This window comes from Amborella trichopoda, chromosome 10 (genome assembly GCF_054954075.1).
Source record: "Amborella trichopoda isolate Santa Cruz 75 chromosome 10, AtrichopodaSantaCruz75HAP2 v2.0, whole genome shotgun sequence".
Taxonomy (NCBI): Eukaryota; Viridiplantae; Streptophyta; class Magnoliopsida; order Amborellales; family Amborellaceae; genus Amborella; species Amborella trichopoda.
The window spans coordinates 20147198-20164288 of NC_142345.1; the positions used below are offsets into that span (position 1 = coordinate 20147198).

General features: G+C 37.4%; 1 protein-coding gene across 1 annotated transcript; it reads left to right on the plus strand.

Annotated features, from left to right (window-relative positions):
* Positions 1-1177: 1177 nt before the first annotated feature.
* Positions 1178-16054, plus strand: LOC18425488 (homeobox protein knotted-1-like LET6). Its single transcript, XM_006830036.4, has 4 exons — positions 1178-1616; positions 2405-2696; positions 13997-14241; positions 15594-16054. Exons 1-4 carry the CDS (start codon positions 1278-1280, stop codon positions 15795-15797), a joined length of 1080 nt encoding a protein of 359 aa, XP_006830099.4. The 5' UTR covers positions 1178-1277; the 3' UTR covers positions 15798-16054.
* Positions 16055-17091: the final 1037 nt, after the last annotated feature.

The window sequence follows — 17091 nt, forward strand, 5'->3', positions numbered from 1 at the left end:
TCTTGTACTGCTCCCACTGCTAGAGAGAGGCACGACAGCCCATGGCCCTATCTGCAACTCTCTATCTGTCTCTTTCTCTCTCTTCCCCCTCACTCTCTTTCTTCAATAAATATTCGTCCGGATAGTGAGAGAGACGCCCATCGATGTGCTTTTAGTGAGATAAACTGATGCTTGAGATGTGAGAGAAAGAGAAGAGAGCCTTAAGTGCTTTTACATCTTGTGGCCCCTAATCAAATTCTCAAATACCAGGAGGGTCCACGCATTTCATTTTCATCCCAAAGGCTTTTGACAATGTCAAATAAAAAAAAATTCTTTTTTTTTTTCTCTCTCGCAAAGAGAGAAAAATTTATAAGCCGAGGCTCTGTACAATCAAATTAGAATCTACCTCAAATAATTTCACTAAAAAAGATTGTTTTGGTATCCAAATAGTTCATTTTGACATGAGGATGCATGAATATGAGACAAAAATAGGTTTCACTTTTTGGAAATACTGGTGGCTAATTTTTGGACGGTCAATTTTTTTTTTTTAAGTTTTAAAAATTTGTTTGATTTAGTATAGTTTTTAAGTTTTAAATTTTATAATTAAAAATAAAAATATATTTTTAAATTTCAAAAAAATTCTCAGTATTTAATCCACATTTTTGGATGCTATTTGAAGATGCGCCGATCGTTTGAGCCAGGGCTCTATACAAAACCGCACCCTAATGAAAAACTTCTTTTCCTTTCTCTCTCTAAATAATAATATGGAGTTATGGACCCAGTCAACTCCATATGAGGTTCTGTTTATTTAACTTGGTTTGGAGGGTAGGTGTCCGACAAAATGGGCATTTTGGGTATTCGAAATGGGACATAATGGAGGGATGCATCATGAACATCATACATGGATGAGTTCCTCCTCCACTTTTTTATCAGGGTACGGTCCCTCCATGTAGAATGGCGAGGTTTTTTGTAGAGAGAGAATCAAACACTGCAGTCTTTCTCTCTCTCTCATTGGGAAGGCAAGCGTGCAGGCACCGCAGTGTGGCTAATGGTGTGGGTTCCTCCTCATGCAGTCTGCAAGAGCAGGGGGAAATGGACCCTCTGATTATTCCCCTTATTATAATTATTAGTATCTCTTTCTCTCTCTAGGGATTCTCTTTCGCTCTCTATAAAGTAAGCGGACCGACAGTATTCTCCTGCAAGAACCCGGACCAAAAGTTTCTCAATTTCTAAAGCGAGGGGTGCGGGGGGGTCTCTGAAACAGCTGGAGAAAGTGACTGGGAAGAGAGAGAGAGAGAATGGAGGGTCAGAGTTCTTGCTTGTTTGGATACAGCGCCATGATGGGTTTTGGAGAAAACAATAACAGTAGTAGTAATAATAGCAATAACATTGATAATCGTAGTAATGGAGGAGGAGGAGGAGGAGGGGGGTGTTTTGGTGGTAATGCGATGATGATTGTGACACCTTCGAGCCCTCCGGTTTTGCAGCGTCCTGCTCATGGAGAAGAAGCGAATAACAAAGACAAAAAGAGTAATGACAGTTGTTATATGGTAGAGGATGAGACCTCCATGAAAGCGAAGATCATGGCTCACCCCCACTTCGCCCGCCTGTTGAACGCATATGTAAACTGTCAGAAGGTAGTGAGAAAAGAGAGAGGAATTGATTTCTGGTTTTTTATACGGTTTGGGACTTTGGACAGAGAGAGTGACTGTTAACTTCTTGTGCATTTTACTGTATTTTTTCATGTGTAGTAGTTGATTTCTTGTTTTTTGGTTTGGGTTTGGAGAGAGAGAGAATTGTTTTGATTCCTTGTTTCTGATATAGTTCTTGTGTGCCGGAAGGAAGAATGGTGTACCCATCTACCATAGCTGATATGGAAAGGGAGAGAGATTAATCACATCTGATAGGGGTATATTGAGAGAGAAATAATGTCGTTTCTGATATGGATTTAGAGTGACAGTGATAGGGTAGAGACATGGTGCAGATTCTTTTTTTTTCTGATAGAGAGAGAGAGAGAGAGAGAGTCGTTTTATATGAATTTTGAGGGAGAAGGGGAGGGGAAGAGCGGTATTGGGTTCGTCGTCTAGAGAGACTGGTGGAATTCACTTTTCTGATTTGTGGGGGGAAAGGGAGAGATGGAGTTCTCGTTCTGATATGGGTTTTGTTTACAGAGAGTGATGGAATATGGGTTTTGTTTAGGGAGAAAGAGTGATGGAATTCTCGTTTCTGGCATGGGTTTTGTTTATAGGGGACGGGGGGAGAGATGGAATTCTTGTTTTGGGTTTAGAGAGAGATGGGGGAAGATGGAACTCTCGTTTCTGATGATATGGGTTTTGTTAGCGAGAGAGAGAGAGAGGTGAAATTCATTATTCTGGTTTCTGGTATGTTTTTTATTCCTGTATGGGGCACGCTCGGCTTTTTGCAGGTCGGAGCGCCTCCTGAGGTGGTGGCTCAGCTAGAAGAGGTGTGCGTAGCGGCTGCAGCCGCCTCCAAATCCTCTTCAACAACGGCAGCGGCAGCGGCGGCGGCAGCAGCAGCAGCAAGAGGAGGTGAGGAGGAGGAGCCAGCACTGGATCAGTTCATGGAAGCCTACTCAGAAATGCTCACCAAATACGCGCAAGAGCTCACCAAGCCCTTGGAAGAAGCCATGCTCTTCCTCTCCAGGATCGATTCTCAATTCAAGGCCCTCACCTTAACTTCGCCTTCCCCCTCCTCAGGTAAAACCCTAACCCTAACCCTAAGAACCATACACACACAGATGCCTCATCAAAAACAAAAGGACCATCTTTATTAAAAACCATACTGAAAGCATATATATACGAGGTTTCAGTATATGGATTGTGAAATAAAAATAAATGGATATTTATTATTATATTGATGATTCTATTAGTAAGGATAAGTACCTTCTCTTTTACGTATCGTACGTGTGTGTATAAATTATAGATGCATGAGCGAGTAATAAATTAGTGAATACGTGCATCTGCCTGCACACTGCAAATGTGCACTCTCTCTCCTCTTCCTACGTATAATAAAAATGCTTCTTGTTCTTTGAACAAGCAGGATGAATGCTTCGGCAACAGAGCTATTACTGCTTTCTCTCTCTATCACGTAGAGAGAGAGAGAGACGCATATGATATGTTTGCAGTCCTCAAGATTTGTTGGTGGCCTTTACAATGCACTCATTTCGTGCACTGGTTGCAATGCCAGACCATATTAGGGTTAGGGTTAGGGTTAGGGCATGCTGCTGCATACCAGATTCTCGCCGTGGTGCCGTGGAAAGGGGCATGGCTGCTCAATCTATGAAGACATGCTTTTCTTCCTGTTCCTTATTTATTTTCAATGTCTTCAGACTACCTAGTTGTGTTGCGTCATTAATTTCCATCTAGAAAGTTTTATTCTTTGTTTTGGTGAACACCACCGATGAACTATTTTAGGTTTAGGTTTAGGTTTGGGTTTGGTTTGTATAAGGCTGAGGGCCTCAGATAATCAAAGTAAAACACAACATTGAATAATGTCGAAAGTCTTTATGATGGCCTGAACATTTATTTTCATCTCCCGTTATAAAAATTAAAGCTTTGAGAATAGTGTAGATCAAACAAAGCTTTTAACCCTTGAGAATTTTGAAAATTGACGGTCTAGATAATGCATTAAACGATGCATTATGTCCAAGACTTGAAATATATTTTTTATATTCATATACCTCAAGGTTGAGATGATCAAATTTTAGGTTTTTCGGTATCAAAGCAACTTATTATAGTGAATTTTTGAGATACCCTTTAATGTGATTCTTTAGGGCCTCAACCTTATATAAACCTTTTCCTTTAGGTTTAGCTTTTGGTATATGTAGGCCATTGAGTGATCAGATCGATCTCAGGGGGTGGTGAAGGTGTTTGTACTTACAACCAAATCCTCCTCCTGTAGAACTTTGTTTATATTTCTTTTATGTATCACCACTGATGTGATGTCTAGAAATTTTGCATATTTGCTCTTTCTCCCTCCCCCTTTCTTGAAACAATAAATGGGGATAGATAGCTTCTAACCGTTGGTTTCTTTTCAATATATTATTTATTTAATGAAAGAATGAATCATGATAGTATCTCCATAACGATCCAATGCAACGGTTAAATCTCTGCTTCCAAATAAAGTAGTGATGCATACTTAATCATACCTTGATGGTCCACAATGTTTTAGATCTTGGTGTCAAGGTAGCCATCTAGCGTATGCTGTTGCCTAAGTAACTCCTAAAGAAAAAAGGAAAATGGTTTGATAGGGCTGCTGCCCTATCAAAAATAAGTAAAACCCCACCTCATAACTCATCAAAAATTGCAATTCAAACAATAAAAAACCTTTAAATATATCATCTCGGCTTGAATATTATGGTTGTGAAAGAAATTTAGGATTCAAGCTCAAAAAATAGTGTATATTGTAAAAAATTATCTAAACCGTCCATTTCACCCTAAAAATAAGTGTTTATAGATCCGCAAGATCTGTACCATTTTTAAGTTTTAAATTTTAGTGTTGGTGTTGGAAATTGATTTAAGAGCCATCATGAAGATTTCAGTTGCCAAAAGTGTTTTCGGGAAGAGGATTTGAGCTGAGGTTTCTTTTTGTTTCCATGAAGCCTAGGGCTTATAAAAGCCTCATCCATAAAAAAATTATATGAAATATAATTGCTATATTTACCACACCAAATTATATAAGAACAATTGTTTCATGCTAGCTGGACCGCATATATACAATATGCAGTCCTAAGGTATAAAGCATCCATCTTAAAGATGGATGCAAATAGGTGGTCAATTGTAACTAATGGTCCAAATTTTTTTTTAATATGCTCCAAGCTAGTCGCAATAGATTATTAAAACGGTTCTTATTTCTAGTTTTCAAATTTTATTTATTTGTTCATATTCATGATCTCCATGCTAAAGATTATATATTCTCTTAAACTTTAAATCAAATTATATTTCAAAAATATTTTTATTGCCAACCGCATTTCTAAATGTACGGGCTTGGTCGCATGCTAACCGCGTCCATTATTTAATACAATGTCCTTGTGCTTTTGTGTAGATATAAGTGTTTCTACAAAGGACATGCTACATAATACCTTTGTACTTAATTGTATACATTTACACATGCAAACTTATGAATACAAAGGACCACACTTGATCTCAAAATGATCATGTGTATTCTCTCCAATTTGAACATGTCTAGAATCATTTGTGTGAAGATGCCAATGATGTATTTAGTGCACTGCAAAAAAGTTATCATGGCAAGAAGATGGAGGCTCATTGCTAGCGATACTATCCTGTCACATGTAATTTCATGTTTCGATATGTTGTACTTACTACTCCATTTCAAGTTGGACTTTTTGAGTATTGATTCCCTTAATTGCACTATTATTAACTTTATTTATTTTATATCACTAATATTTTGATGCATAAATGATAGTTAGTTACTTTATTCTCTCATTTTGTGCCAACTATTTTTATGCCTATCATTCTCAAAAAAAAAAAAAAAAACAACTCTTTTTATGCCCATCAAAGAAAATCGAAAAACAAAAGTAGTTTCGCTGACTACTGAATGCTTTTTTTACGATTTTAGGTGGAGATAACTTCAGATATCGACAATAATGAGAGCCATGAGATTCTTCTTCCTATTTAAGAGATTATTGGCCTTGTAGTTTTAGTGGACTTTGATTTCCCATTGTGTAGTTTCCATTATTTCAACCACTTTTATCTGTATTACTTTTTTTTTTTTTAATGCGATGAGCATTCCATAGAGTATAATATGTTTTCTTGGGCAGATATATAAATACAGTACATGCATTATTCCTCCTCTGATTAACAATGCTCGTCTTGTCAGTAATCTTGAGGTCTCTGGCAAAAAACACTTAAGTTTAATCTATTTTTGACAATTTATTTTGGATTGGATATGAATTTTTTCTTGTTTGACAATATCATAGTGGTATGAAAGGCATCATTATTGGATTACTAGAAAGGATGTGGGGCATGGGGATAAATGATGCTCGAACCAACTTAATTCTTCGTATTAACACTTCACATGCTAGATTCTCATTTTTTAATTTTTGCTTAGATCAGCGGAGAAAGGTCTCCTACCTGTGGTAGGAATCTAACTCAAGACGTCATAATGCGTTACCCCATCACCTTGAGCACCTCTGTATGCCTTGAGTCCATTCCTTTGGCTCTCATGAATAGTATATTTTTTGGAAGCAAATTGATTGATACTAACATGCTGTAAACTCCTCGTCTATTAGTTTTCTGAACTTATCCCAAGGCATGCCCCCCTTTCCTTTTCCATGTTCATCATTTTTTACTTTCCTCTTCTCATTATGGAAGTAAGAAGCTTTATGCATCCATAATTCTTTTTTTTCCATTGAGTTTTGATTTCATTATCAGTTGTATGCAAAGAAAGTATAGTTGGGTAAAGCTTCTTTGTTTTTTATTGAGTTTTGATTTCATTATCAGTTGTTCACAAAGAAAGTATAGTTAGGCCTTACTAGGGATGAAAATAAGATATTCTTGGTTTATTTGTGGTCGTTACAGCTGGTTGAATATGGTTGAACGGAATGAGCTGAATCATGGTCAAATCATATACCCAAATTAGAAGAAAGTCTTCAGTTTCTTCCTTCCGCACTCTCCCCATTCCTCTAATTTCTATGATTATACTACAAGACCATTTACCATTGTTACAAGGAGATCACCATCACTCCTACGCATTAGATGTCAAATTGGATGGCCTAGTATGTGTTATGAAATTCAAGAAATTTTTTTTCTTTGAACTTTGAGTTTAATGAATAACACACAACCATCGTTTTAAAATTTGACGGACAAGAATGATTGTGACCTCCTTATACTAATACTAAATGGTATCTTTGTATGCTTTTACACTTTCTGTTTTAAGTTTCCCATGGGACTTAAATATTGGGAAAAGGATGCTCACCCCCCTTTGGCAGACTTCATCCAGCATACACCCTCGGAACTATGGAAAACCCGTGGATCCCTCCAAACTTTTAATAACAAGACATTAAACCCTCTCCCTCGCATTTTTACTATCCAAATTATTGTTTTAACCTCATTCTTTATTCTATTCCCACCTTTAACCCATGAAACTCCTCTCTTTATTTTTTTTCCCATCCTCTACACATACTCTCCCTACCTCTTTCATCATTTTCTCTCTTTATCGATTTCTTCAAGCTCTCTCTCCTTGAATCAATGGAGAGAGAGGGCTAAGTGGTTTGGTAGGTATAACTAGAGAGAGAGAGAGAGAGAGAGAAAGAGAGAGAGAGAGAGAGAGAGAGAGAGAGAGAGAGAAGGGGGGGTTCAACAGGTTATAAGTTTGTGGATTTTTTTGAGACATGGGTTAAAGGTCAGAATAGAATAAAAAACAGGCTTAAAATCGCTATTTAGATAGTGAAATATGAGAAGGGGGTTTAATGTCCAGTTTTTTAAAGTTTGGGAGGTCCATGAGTTTTCCATGGACCCAAAGGGTGTATGCAAGATGAAAGTCCCCCAAAGGTGTTGAGTGCCCTTTTCCCTTAAACATTTTACTGTCTTGCCAAAGTTTGGAAATTAAAATTCTTGACTTCCACAAAAAATACCAATATTGATATTACCAACATCAAATTTTTTCCAAAGGGAAGCACTTGGAAGTATTTACAGTGTATTACTTTGAGGGGCATATATTTTCTTTTCCCTTCCTTTTAGCATATGCCAAATTGAAACCAAATTCTGAAATTTTAAGTTTATAATATATATTTTATGGAATTGGCATTTGATTTAGCACAAAAACATATTCGGAAATTAGTCCATGTCCATATGAATGTTTTTGTAAGTTTCTAAATCCTTTTTTGTGAAATTACTACTTGATTTCAGCATGATAAAGGTATCATGAAATTCTTGCTAGGTCATCATTGATTTTGGTTCTTCATCAGTTGTTATGACAATAGAAAAATAATTAGCGCTTAGATGAGAGAAACAACTAACAGATTCTACATAAGGATATTAGATGTACTGTTATGAATACCATTTCCAAAGACTGTGTCTTTGTATAGGATAAATATGGTCCTATTGCATCTTGTTTACTTACACTTTTATCGAGGAACACCATCAGCATCATACTGATTGCTTTTCACTCATTTTTAATGATTCTTTAGATAATTGAGGTGTATTTCCATTTCATCAGGTTCAAGCTAGTTCAAGAGTTATTTCATGTCCTCTTGTGTCATCTTTGAGCAACAGTTCAATTAACTCCTAGCTGGGAATGGCAGATCAATATATCTGCTCTAATTGCATCTATTCCTTGTGCAAGTATGATTATACTTGTAGTAGATTGTGTGCTATTATGTGTTGTACTTTTTAAGGTTTAATAGACTGAAATGTAGTTGTTCTCATGTCTTTTTGTATTAAGTGTATCGGTAGCGGTTGCACATGAATTATTAAACAATTAGATTGATCATTTGGATTACCAGGTCATACGTGTACATATGTAATTCTGATAGTGTTAACTTATGAGAATCATCATACTTAGGTATTTGCTTCATAAAAGGTAATTGTTTTGGTGAGGCTGCAGCCTTGTACACTTCCAAAGAAATGGATAGTGCAGATTTTACAACGTATTTGAAAGAGAGAAATTGGGGTGCTGGGAAGCGCTGGTTAACTTTTTTTGCATTTCCCTCCATTCTTTCTTGCAAACCTTCCTCTCTTTAAGCTCACCCTCTTTCTACAAAGATGAATCAACCAAAGCTTCAATTTTCCACACTATTTCTGGATCAATCTTCTAAGAGATTGATGTCCTTTAATGGAAGAACATCAAGAAAGCAGTATGCTTTTGAGTGAGCCTATAAAACTGGTTCAAAACCTCTTCATTTTGCATGAGGAACCAGATCCGGCTTCCACTGTGGGAGTCATTGAGCAAAGCTTTTATTCTCTCCAAAACAACAGAAGATTAATGTCAAACAGAATATTAGAGTTTTTGGGGAAGGAAACTGTGTTTTTTTGGGCATCTTTCTGATTATTGCTGATGAGTTTCTCTTTTGCAGTGACCTCAATGGTTTGTAAAGGGACAATTCTTGAGCACGAGGAATCGAGTTTGGATTAAGGAAAGTTGAGTGAGATTTGACTGTGCGATGAAAGATCCAATGGATGGCTGCTTTATTTCTCTACAAGTGCCTTGTTGTTAAGACCCTAACTGGCACAGGCAGAAATTAGGATGACAAGTGAAGAGCCTCATCAGGCTCAGATAATTGAGTCCCTCTAAAACCTCCAAAAGCTCCTCAACAATTATCTCCATTTTTTGACAAAACTCCAACTAATCACAGAACAAGCACTCTGAACTATAAAAAAAAAAAAAAAATATCGCCCTCTTAACCTTGCTGGTCCTTCTTAATCATAAAACAGCTATATCATAGTGGGGATAGGAATTCGGTGGTGTCCATGATTGATTCTAAATTTTGTTATATAGACAGAATCGCACAGATGCACACATATAGCTGGTTCAAAAGAACTTCTATCTTATTTACACAAAGAAGATACCCATCGTTACTGCAAGACTTGGAACTCAGTATGGGTGGGCCCATACAAACTCAGACCTTTAGAGCCTCAGCATATGGTGGATATGAGGTACCCCAAGTATATGGAACATCTTCCAAGTTGACACATTCAGTGGAAAAAATAAAATAAAAATTAAAACAAGCCCTTGTTTAGCTAACCCAGCAAGTTTGAGCATTCTAAGAAACTATAGGTGGTGAAGAATTTCATCAAAGAGTTTGTATGCATCGATGGTTTTTTAAAAAATGAGTGTAATGGACAAGGGAGCTGTGCACCAAGGAGGGTCCAGTTAGAAACCATATTTTACGATTTGGTTATGGAGAGATTGTCATTTGATAGAGAGAAAAGGTGGGCATAGCCCTTGAGAGAGAAAAGAATTGAGAAGTGGTCAGCGACCATTCGGTTGAAGAAGGAGAGACTCCTTTGATGTTTTGGAGTTGGAGAATGCTCTGATCATGGTCTTGAACATGGAGGGAGTTGGGTGTGGACAATGTCGAAGAGGAGGCTCGAATGCAATAGAGACGGTGGGTAAGGAGAAAGTGCAGAGAGATAGGGCTTTGCCCATGGAGAGTGGGTTCTGTTTTCAATCTCTTCAAAGTTTTAGAGAGAGGGTGAGAGGAAAATGGGGCAATGACCAGCTTCCCTCTTGATTTGGGTGTCACATATGCAGCATCCACATAAGTGCCCATAGATGCAACCTTACCTGAACAAATAAGGCGGTAGCCTAATCGAAATTGCACCCATCATGAACTATTCAATTACAAATATAATTGGATTTGTTTCCGCTTAGTATGATTCCAAACTTGATCTAATGGCGTGATAAGTCCGAGAAAATTTGGAATAGATCATTTGTCAGTTAAAGAATGTCACCAAAAGCAAAAGATGGAGGCCATTGATACTCTAGAGGATGTGAGCGTTGAAGTGAAGCATATGCAAAAACGTCGAATTCTACTGCTTTACCAGGATCATTTTTTATGAGAAGTAGTCAAATTCTAAATTATCAACGAAAGAATTTACTCAGACATCTTGGCATTTTTTACTGTAAATCCAGTTTCAATCCATGTATTCCCTAACCAATTTCTTTTTGTTCTTAATGAGTGATTGCTTGTAAGCAATTTCCGAGACCAAAAAAAACTCGCTCAGCAATATCTCTGAGTCAATCAGTTGAGTTTATGTAACTCCCATTAAATTCAAGGTGTAGTAAACTCCTTTCGTTGTTCAGTCGTTTTAGTTTCGGGCTTCACACAGTCCAGGAAGTGTACTACCTTTAGTGATCAATTTCCTGTTGGAGAAGACACTTTGAGCAAAGCGCTCTCCCGTTCAAACCATTCTAAGAAGTCCTCAGATATCTCATTCATCACCATTATTAAAGCCTGTAGTCCCTTTTTTTCTTTGTTCTGTCAAGCCACATATTCATCCGGATTATACAAGAGTTAGACCAATTTCATTCCGTCTTAGGGCACCTGCTAGACCTTTGTGTTTTCCTCATCAACAGATGTTCTTTGGTCTACCAAGACCTTCTCTTTGTGGAAAATAGTGATAGATCTCCTTTTTTATTTTGTCTCCTCTTTATCACCCACTACTGGATAGCTGCCTCTTTTCAGCTTTAATAGGGCGTTATATTGTCTCAAAGAGGCTCCCTCGAAACTGTTTAGAGAAATTTTTAGCAGGAGTTGATGATGCAGTGGGGTTTCCCATGAGTGAGTGATTACTCTTTTGTCCAAACTTACTATATTATTATAAAACCTTACTACATTATTATATCTAGAATTCAGTCATGTTTAAGAAAAAAGTGATAGCAATATTGTGCATGCTGAGGATATGCAATTAGTGGTGTGGCTAGATGGCAATTTCTCAGCAAAATGTTCAACTTCAATCTCAATTGCACATAATTGAAATGAGTCATCCCTGGTTGTTTATAGGGCTTGAAGGTTGTTTGGCCTCTCATGGTTATATACTTCCACATCATAACTATGCCCATTACAATCCATTGGAGGTAAATGGGTAGTCATTGCACATTTTAGTGCTTAATCTCTTTCTTTCTTATTTAGGCTTTCTTGTGTCTATTTGAGAATAATTCATGATTTTTGTTCATTTCCTATGCCTTTCATTATTCCCCTCCTCAGATCATCAACAAGTACTAGAGGCTTTAATGGCACTCCAGCTGAGACTTGTTTCCAGCATCCTGTTACCTAATCACAATGGAAGGAGCATTCAGTATATTTTTTTAGAAGCACCCAGCAATGGAATTTCTGACTTCTTCAATGTATGGGGCAACCATCCATTAAATGAATGAGATATTCCAAGCATTACCAATCCAAGGTTGAAGATATCTACAAATAAGAGTTGGTGAAAGCTTTACTACAGAAATATAGGCACTTGGGAATAAATATGTGGCATATCCATCATGTCCCATCAGAAGTTGGGATTGTTGAAGGAAATATTGGTTTAAAGTAAATTATCCTTTGACTAAGAATAGTTAAATAGATTATTCTTCAAAGATGGATTCCAGGACCTTGCTCTTTCTTTTGTCGATACATAGTCTATTGTTCCTCTTCCACTAGGAGCGACAATTATATATGCTTTGACAAGTATTCTTAGGACTGCTTAATCTATCTCAGGCTTGGGAGGCACACTCACATGTAGATAAATCAAGAACTAGTCTGCTCTCAGAAAATCAGAGTAGCCAGTGTGTCATTACAATTATAAACAATTTATTTAACTCTACTTGCATAAAAGAGAAATGTCATTTCAAACTAGCCTTCTTAGGAAATTTGAATCCTGTCATACCCAATGTGGGAGTCATAGTAGCATCGCTTTCGATGATTACAGAATGTCCAACTCTATCTGGTGCATGTCTTGCTGTCTATGTGACAGTATATCTTTCATAGACATGGGAAACTCTAGTCAACATGATTTTCTAAAAGGAAGTTTATTGAGGCTAGGATTGAAGACTTGATCTGCAGCACTGCCCTCTAATGCAGATCCCATGCCTCCAAAATCAGTCCTATCATTCAATAATCAGCAGCCTTTCCCAACTGATTTTCCTGTTATTCATCATTGCATAGTATGCAGGAGCTCATTTCGGGGTCTTTGCCGTGGCCAAACTCAAAGGGGACAATTCATGCCAGATAAGTGAAACTTGTATGTGACTCCAAGTGACTAACGTTGGATTCGAAGAACTGAATCCAACATGTGGCATTAAATTTACTGAATAAATAGAGAAATAGACTTTTATGAATGATACATCAATATTCCGTCTAATTTAGAGGTAACGGGAGCAGAATACTCTACATTGCATGCTAAAAACTATGACATGCCTCTTATTTGTATTCCAAAGCAGGCCAAATGCACGCAAAGAACTAAGTACTTTCCACCCTGATGGCCATTTTGATAGCCTCAAGTTCATAATAGAAAGACTCCAACTCGTCACCATTGGAGCTGCATGTTTTGCAAATTCCATGTGCTCTGGTATGGCTTGCCTGTCATCTACATGCCTGGTTTGGTAGAGTACGAATTCTCTCTCTCTCCCTCTCTCTCTCACATTGGGGATGCTGCCTTTGAAATTTTAAGTCTATGAGCAGCAATATGATAATAATACTCCGATACATCCCAAATGTCATAGTCTGTCTTTAAGGCATGCCATTTTACAAGCTATGCCACAGTAATCTTAAGATTGAATGCAGTATTAATTTTGTAGAAGTTCGCATCTCTTTTGTGAGTTTAATTTTCTACTCACCATTAAAATCCCTAGTGAATCAGTTCCATGAAGGAACAGAACAGGAGTTGCCTCAAAACACAATTAGTTCCAGAAAATTTGCATGAGGAAACAAAAGGCAGACAATGGAAAAGTTGGGCCGGAATTTATTGCCTGTCACAGATTTCAAATTAAAAGAGCTTTTTTAAGGTCGCACTATTTGCAAATAATGTGTTATCCAGACTGGTCATGGAAAGGAAAAAAAATGGCGTAATTGTTAGTACTGGAATACCACTTTCTTGATACTGTCAGCAGATTTTGTCATCTCCTCCTCCGTATAAACCCAGCAATCTCCTAAAGAGAATTTACTACCTCTCTTAAGTCACCGAATGGTTATTGACTGTGATATGTTAGTTTCAAATGTATAAATATTAATGTTAGTTTTCAACTTTTCATAATGTTATGCTAATTTGTTTTGATTAGTGAGATTTAAGGTGCTTCTTAATATAATGTTACCCTTTTTATCTATTCTCTGATAGTTGCTTTGCCTAGATCAGAGATATAAACCTTGCATACTCTCTGTTATTAAGTTTACCTGAATTATTGTCAATTTTGTTATCAGTATTCTAACTTCCATGACATTTTGGTTAATGGTTTCCAGATAAATGTTACCGAGTGCAATGCATATTTTCTTCTGATTAGTGGGATTTGATCTTGAACTAGTGTTGGATCACATACTATATGATGATATTTGCAGCTTTTGCTAGAACACTAGAGCGAAATGGTTCATCTGAGGACGAGGTTGATGCTATTGATAATGGTATTGATCCACTAGCGGAAGACAGAGAGCTAAAAGGCCAACTGTTACGCAAGTATAGTGGATACTTTGGCAGCCTAAAGCAGGAATTCTTGAAGAAGAGAAAGAAAGGGAAGCTCCCAAAGGAAGCAAGGCAACAACTACTTGACTGGTGGGGTAGACATTACAAATGGCCATATCCATCGGTACTATTCCATATCTCTCTATGAAAGACATGCCATTTTAATTAAGAAAACTTAGGGAAGTTACATATTGTGCACCATACTCTCTATCTGCTTATTTAAATATATAAGCCCTTTGTCATTTTGTAAATGAGGAAATAGAGAGGGCTTATCTGGATCCTGCCTCAAAACATGTTTTGCTATGATGGGGTGGCATGTTAGGTGATGGTGAGTTTGGGGTTGAATGGCTCCTTTATTGCTGCTTTAGAATCCCATTTAGGTGTATGCGTACTAAAAAATTGTAGCTTTCTTACTAGTGAGACGAAAACAGAAAAATGCCATTTTTAAACCGACCTGCCAAAGGATACAATTTTGTTGGAGGGCTAAACAGATATTCGACACTGTGGAGATAAAGCTATTGAAATTTATGGTCCATTGCCTGGTGGGTGAAGCCCGTTGGTATTGATTTTAATCCCCATATCAGGACTGTGAATGTATGGTATAATCCAACTAACCAAATAAATGCCGTGGTCAAACAAAAACCAGAAGAAACTGAGACCTACTGGAACAGGTAAAGACCCCAATGGTGGATTCCTTATTCTCTATCCCTGGTCTTTTTTTGACTATGTAAGCCCAGTATTTGCCGGTCTCTCCATGTGTTGGTTCTCTAGAAAAATTTACAATATTATTCTACATGACCTGAGGGACCGGCGCTGAAGGCACAAAAAAACAGTAAATGCTTGTGGCATGGCAGGTCATTCTAACCCATCACACATGGTCGATGCATCATCATCATCGTTGAAGTTTTTCCCAACCAATTGGGGACGGCGAACATGGTGGATGCATGTGTTAAAGTAAATCTACAATGAACTGCAGCAAGCTTTCTCAGGAAGGAAGTGGATGGATGCAAGTGATGCGTAAATCTACGGTAAACTACCGCTAGTTTTCTCAGGAAGTTAGGGATGGAGATCCATCTCTCTCCCTATTTTTGTAGAGAGGGGGATGCTGCACCGATGTTGGCCATAAGGTCTTCTGCCTTCCCGGTAGTGTAAAAGAAATGGTGTCCTAAAAATGCTTCATTGTCCATTCGAACTGAACGGAGGGTGATCGAGTACATCTTCCCAATAGACCATTGAATAGGTTTCCTTGTCAAGTGAAAGAGGAGACCTAGAAGGAGATACCATAATAATCTCAAGAAGAAATTGTCGGCTTTTCAATTACTGCATTGACTAGTGAAATGGCAATAAGAGAAATCCATTTCCTGCATAATTATTTCACTTTGGAAAGTTTTGAAAGTACCCTTTCTTCTCTTGCATGGGTGTGTATGGGAACACAGCAAAGCATAACTTCTTGTTATATAATTATTATTATTGCAGGAGTCTCAAAAGCTGGCCCTTGCTGAATCAACAGGCCTTGATCAGAAGCAGATAAACAACTGGTTCATCAACCAGAGGAAAAGGCATTGGAAGCCATCTGAGGAGATGCAGTTTGTGGTCATGGATGCCTCTCAGCCTACTCATTATTACATGGATGATAACCTTCTTCATTTCCCCATGGATTGCACCTCCACCCTTCTCTGAATTATAATTCCTTTCTTCTTTAACTAATTATTATGCCTCACTTTGTTGTGCTTGCTTCCCCCTTGCCTTAAACCTAGACTTCCATCAGGTTGCTTGCTTTGTTGGAGTTTGGATACTTTGGTATTTAGTGCATTAGAATCCCTTGGCCTGATATTACTGCACTGGGCATCTGTAGGGCTTCCTGACCAATCAGAGAGAGAGGATAAAAGTAGTAGGGCTGAACTATTGGAAATTAATTTAATGTTTTGAAAAGGGCATTTGTGGGTTAGGGTTCTTCTAGGATTCCATAGCATGGGATTAAGAAATTAGAAAAATAAAATCTGGAAGAGGGTTTGGCAATGAAATAAATTTGTGGGGAATCGTGTGTTGATTTGGGTTATAAAATGATGGGTTTGAAAATTAAACGACAATCATGCTTTAAAAATTAATTAGTGAGAAATAAATTTGTTAGAAAGTGCTGGTAGAGGCATTTCTGTTCGTACTTTTGAAAAATACTATGCAGGATTTTAAAATAATATATTTCTAGTGTTGTTTTCGTAAGTTTTTAATTACGAGAGAGAGATGGTGGTTAGTTTTAATCCCACATTGATCAAGAAGTGAAAAAATAGTGGTATTTATATGAAAACAATTGTGTCTCGCATTTATGGAACTAGAGGTGTGGGGGTGGAGTACGCAAAGTGTGTGCAAAATGCTGAAGACGTGCAAAAAAGCTTTTAGACGCACTTGCACTTTGCTAAAATCGGTGCAAAGGCGCCAATGTAGGGGTATGGGTCAAGCTCGCAGCTCGCCCCATTTTTTATGAAACTGTTGGTTTCCAAACATTCAGAGAACATGGTGAACACACTTTTACAAACGTAATTCTCTCTCTCCATGTTTCTCTACCTTCTCTCTTAAAAATGCGCACTCTCTCTCTCTACTTTGAGACAACTCAGGTGCTCTTGAATTCCATATAAAAATAAGCGGGTTTTTCTATCGAGTTTTGTTTTATGGTATCTGGAGGGCTGTTTTGCTTTGCCTACCTTTTTACACAAGATTTTAATAGCAAGATGACAAATTACAGTCTTAAGATACCGCTTTTAACTTGGTTGAAAACAAGGTCTTCATTTTTCATAAAAATTCTTCACTAAAATTTTATAGCCCCATTTAATGTGCCCAAATTTGCAACGTTTTACGATGGACAATAAGAGCAGTAGCCTTGCATTTTAATTTTAGGTTTTCTTTTTTTTTTTTTTAATAGGAAATTTATCAGAATGTGCGTAAAAAGTAAACTGATTAGTAATTTACATATTATTTC

Excerpts from the sequence above, each read along its gene's own strand:
- LOC18425488 (XM_006830036.4), top strand. The coding sequence starts at position 1,278 with ATGGAGGGTCAGAGTTCTTGCTTGTTTGGATACAGCGCCATGATGGGT. Across the intron at positions 2,697-13,996 it reads TTCGCCTTCCCCCTCCTCAG|CTTTTGCTAGAACACTAGAG; the intron begins GTAAAACCCTAA and ends TGATATTTGCAG. Across the intron at positions 14,242-15,593 it reads ACAAATGGCCATATCCATCG|GAGTCTCAAAAGCTGGCCCT; the intron begins GTACTATTCCAT and ends TTATTATTGCAG.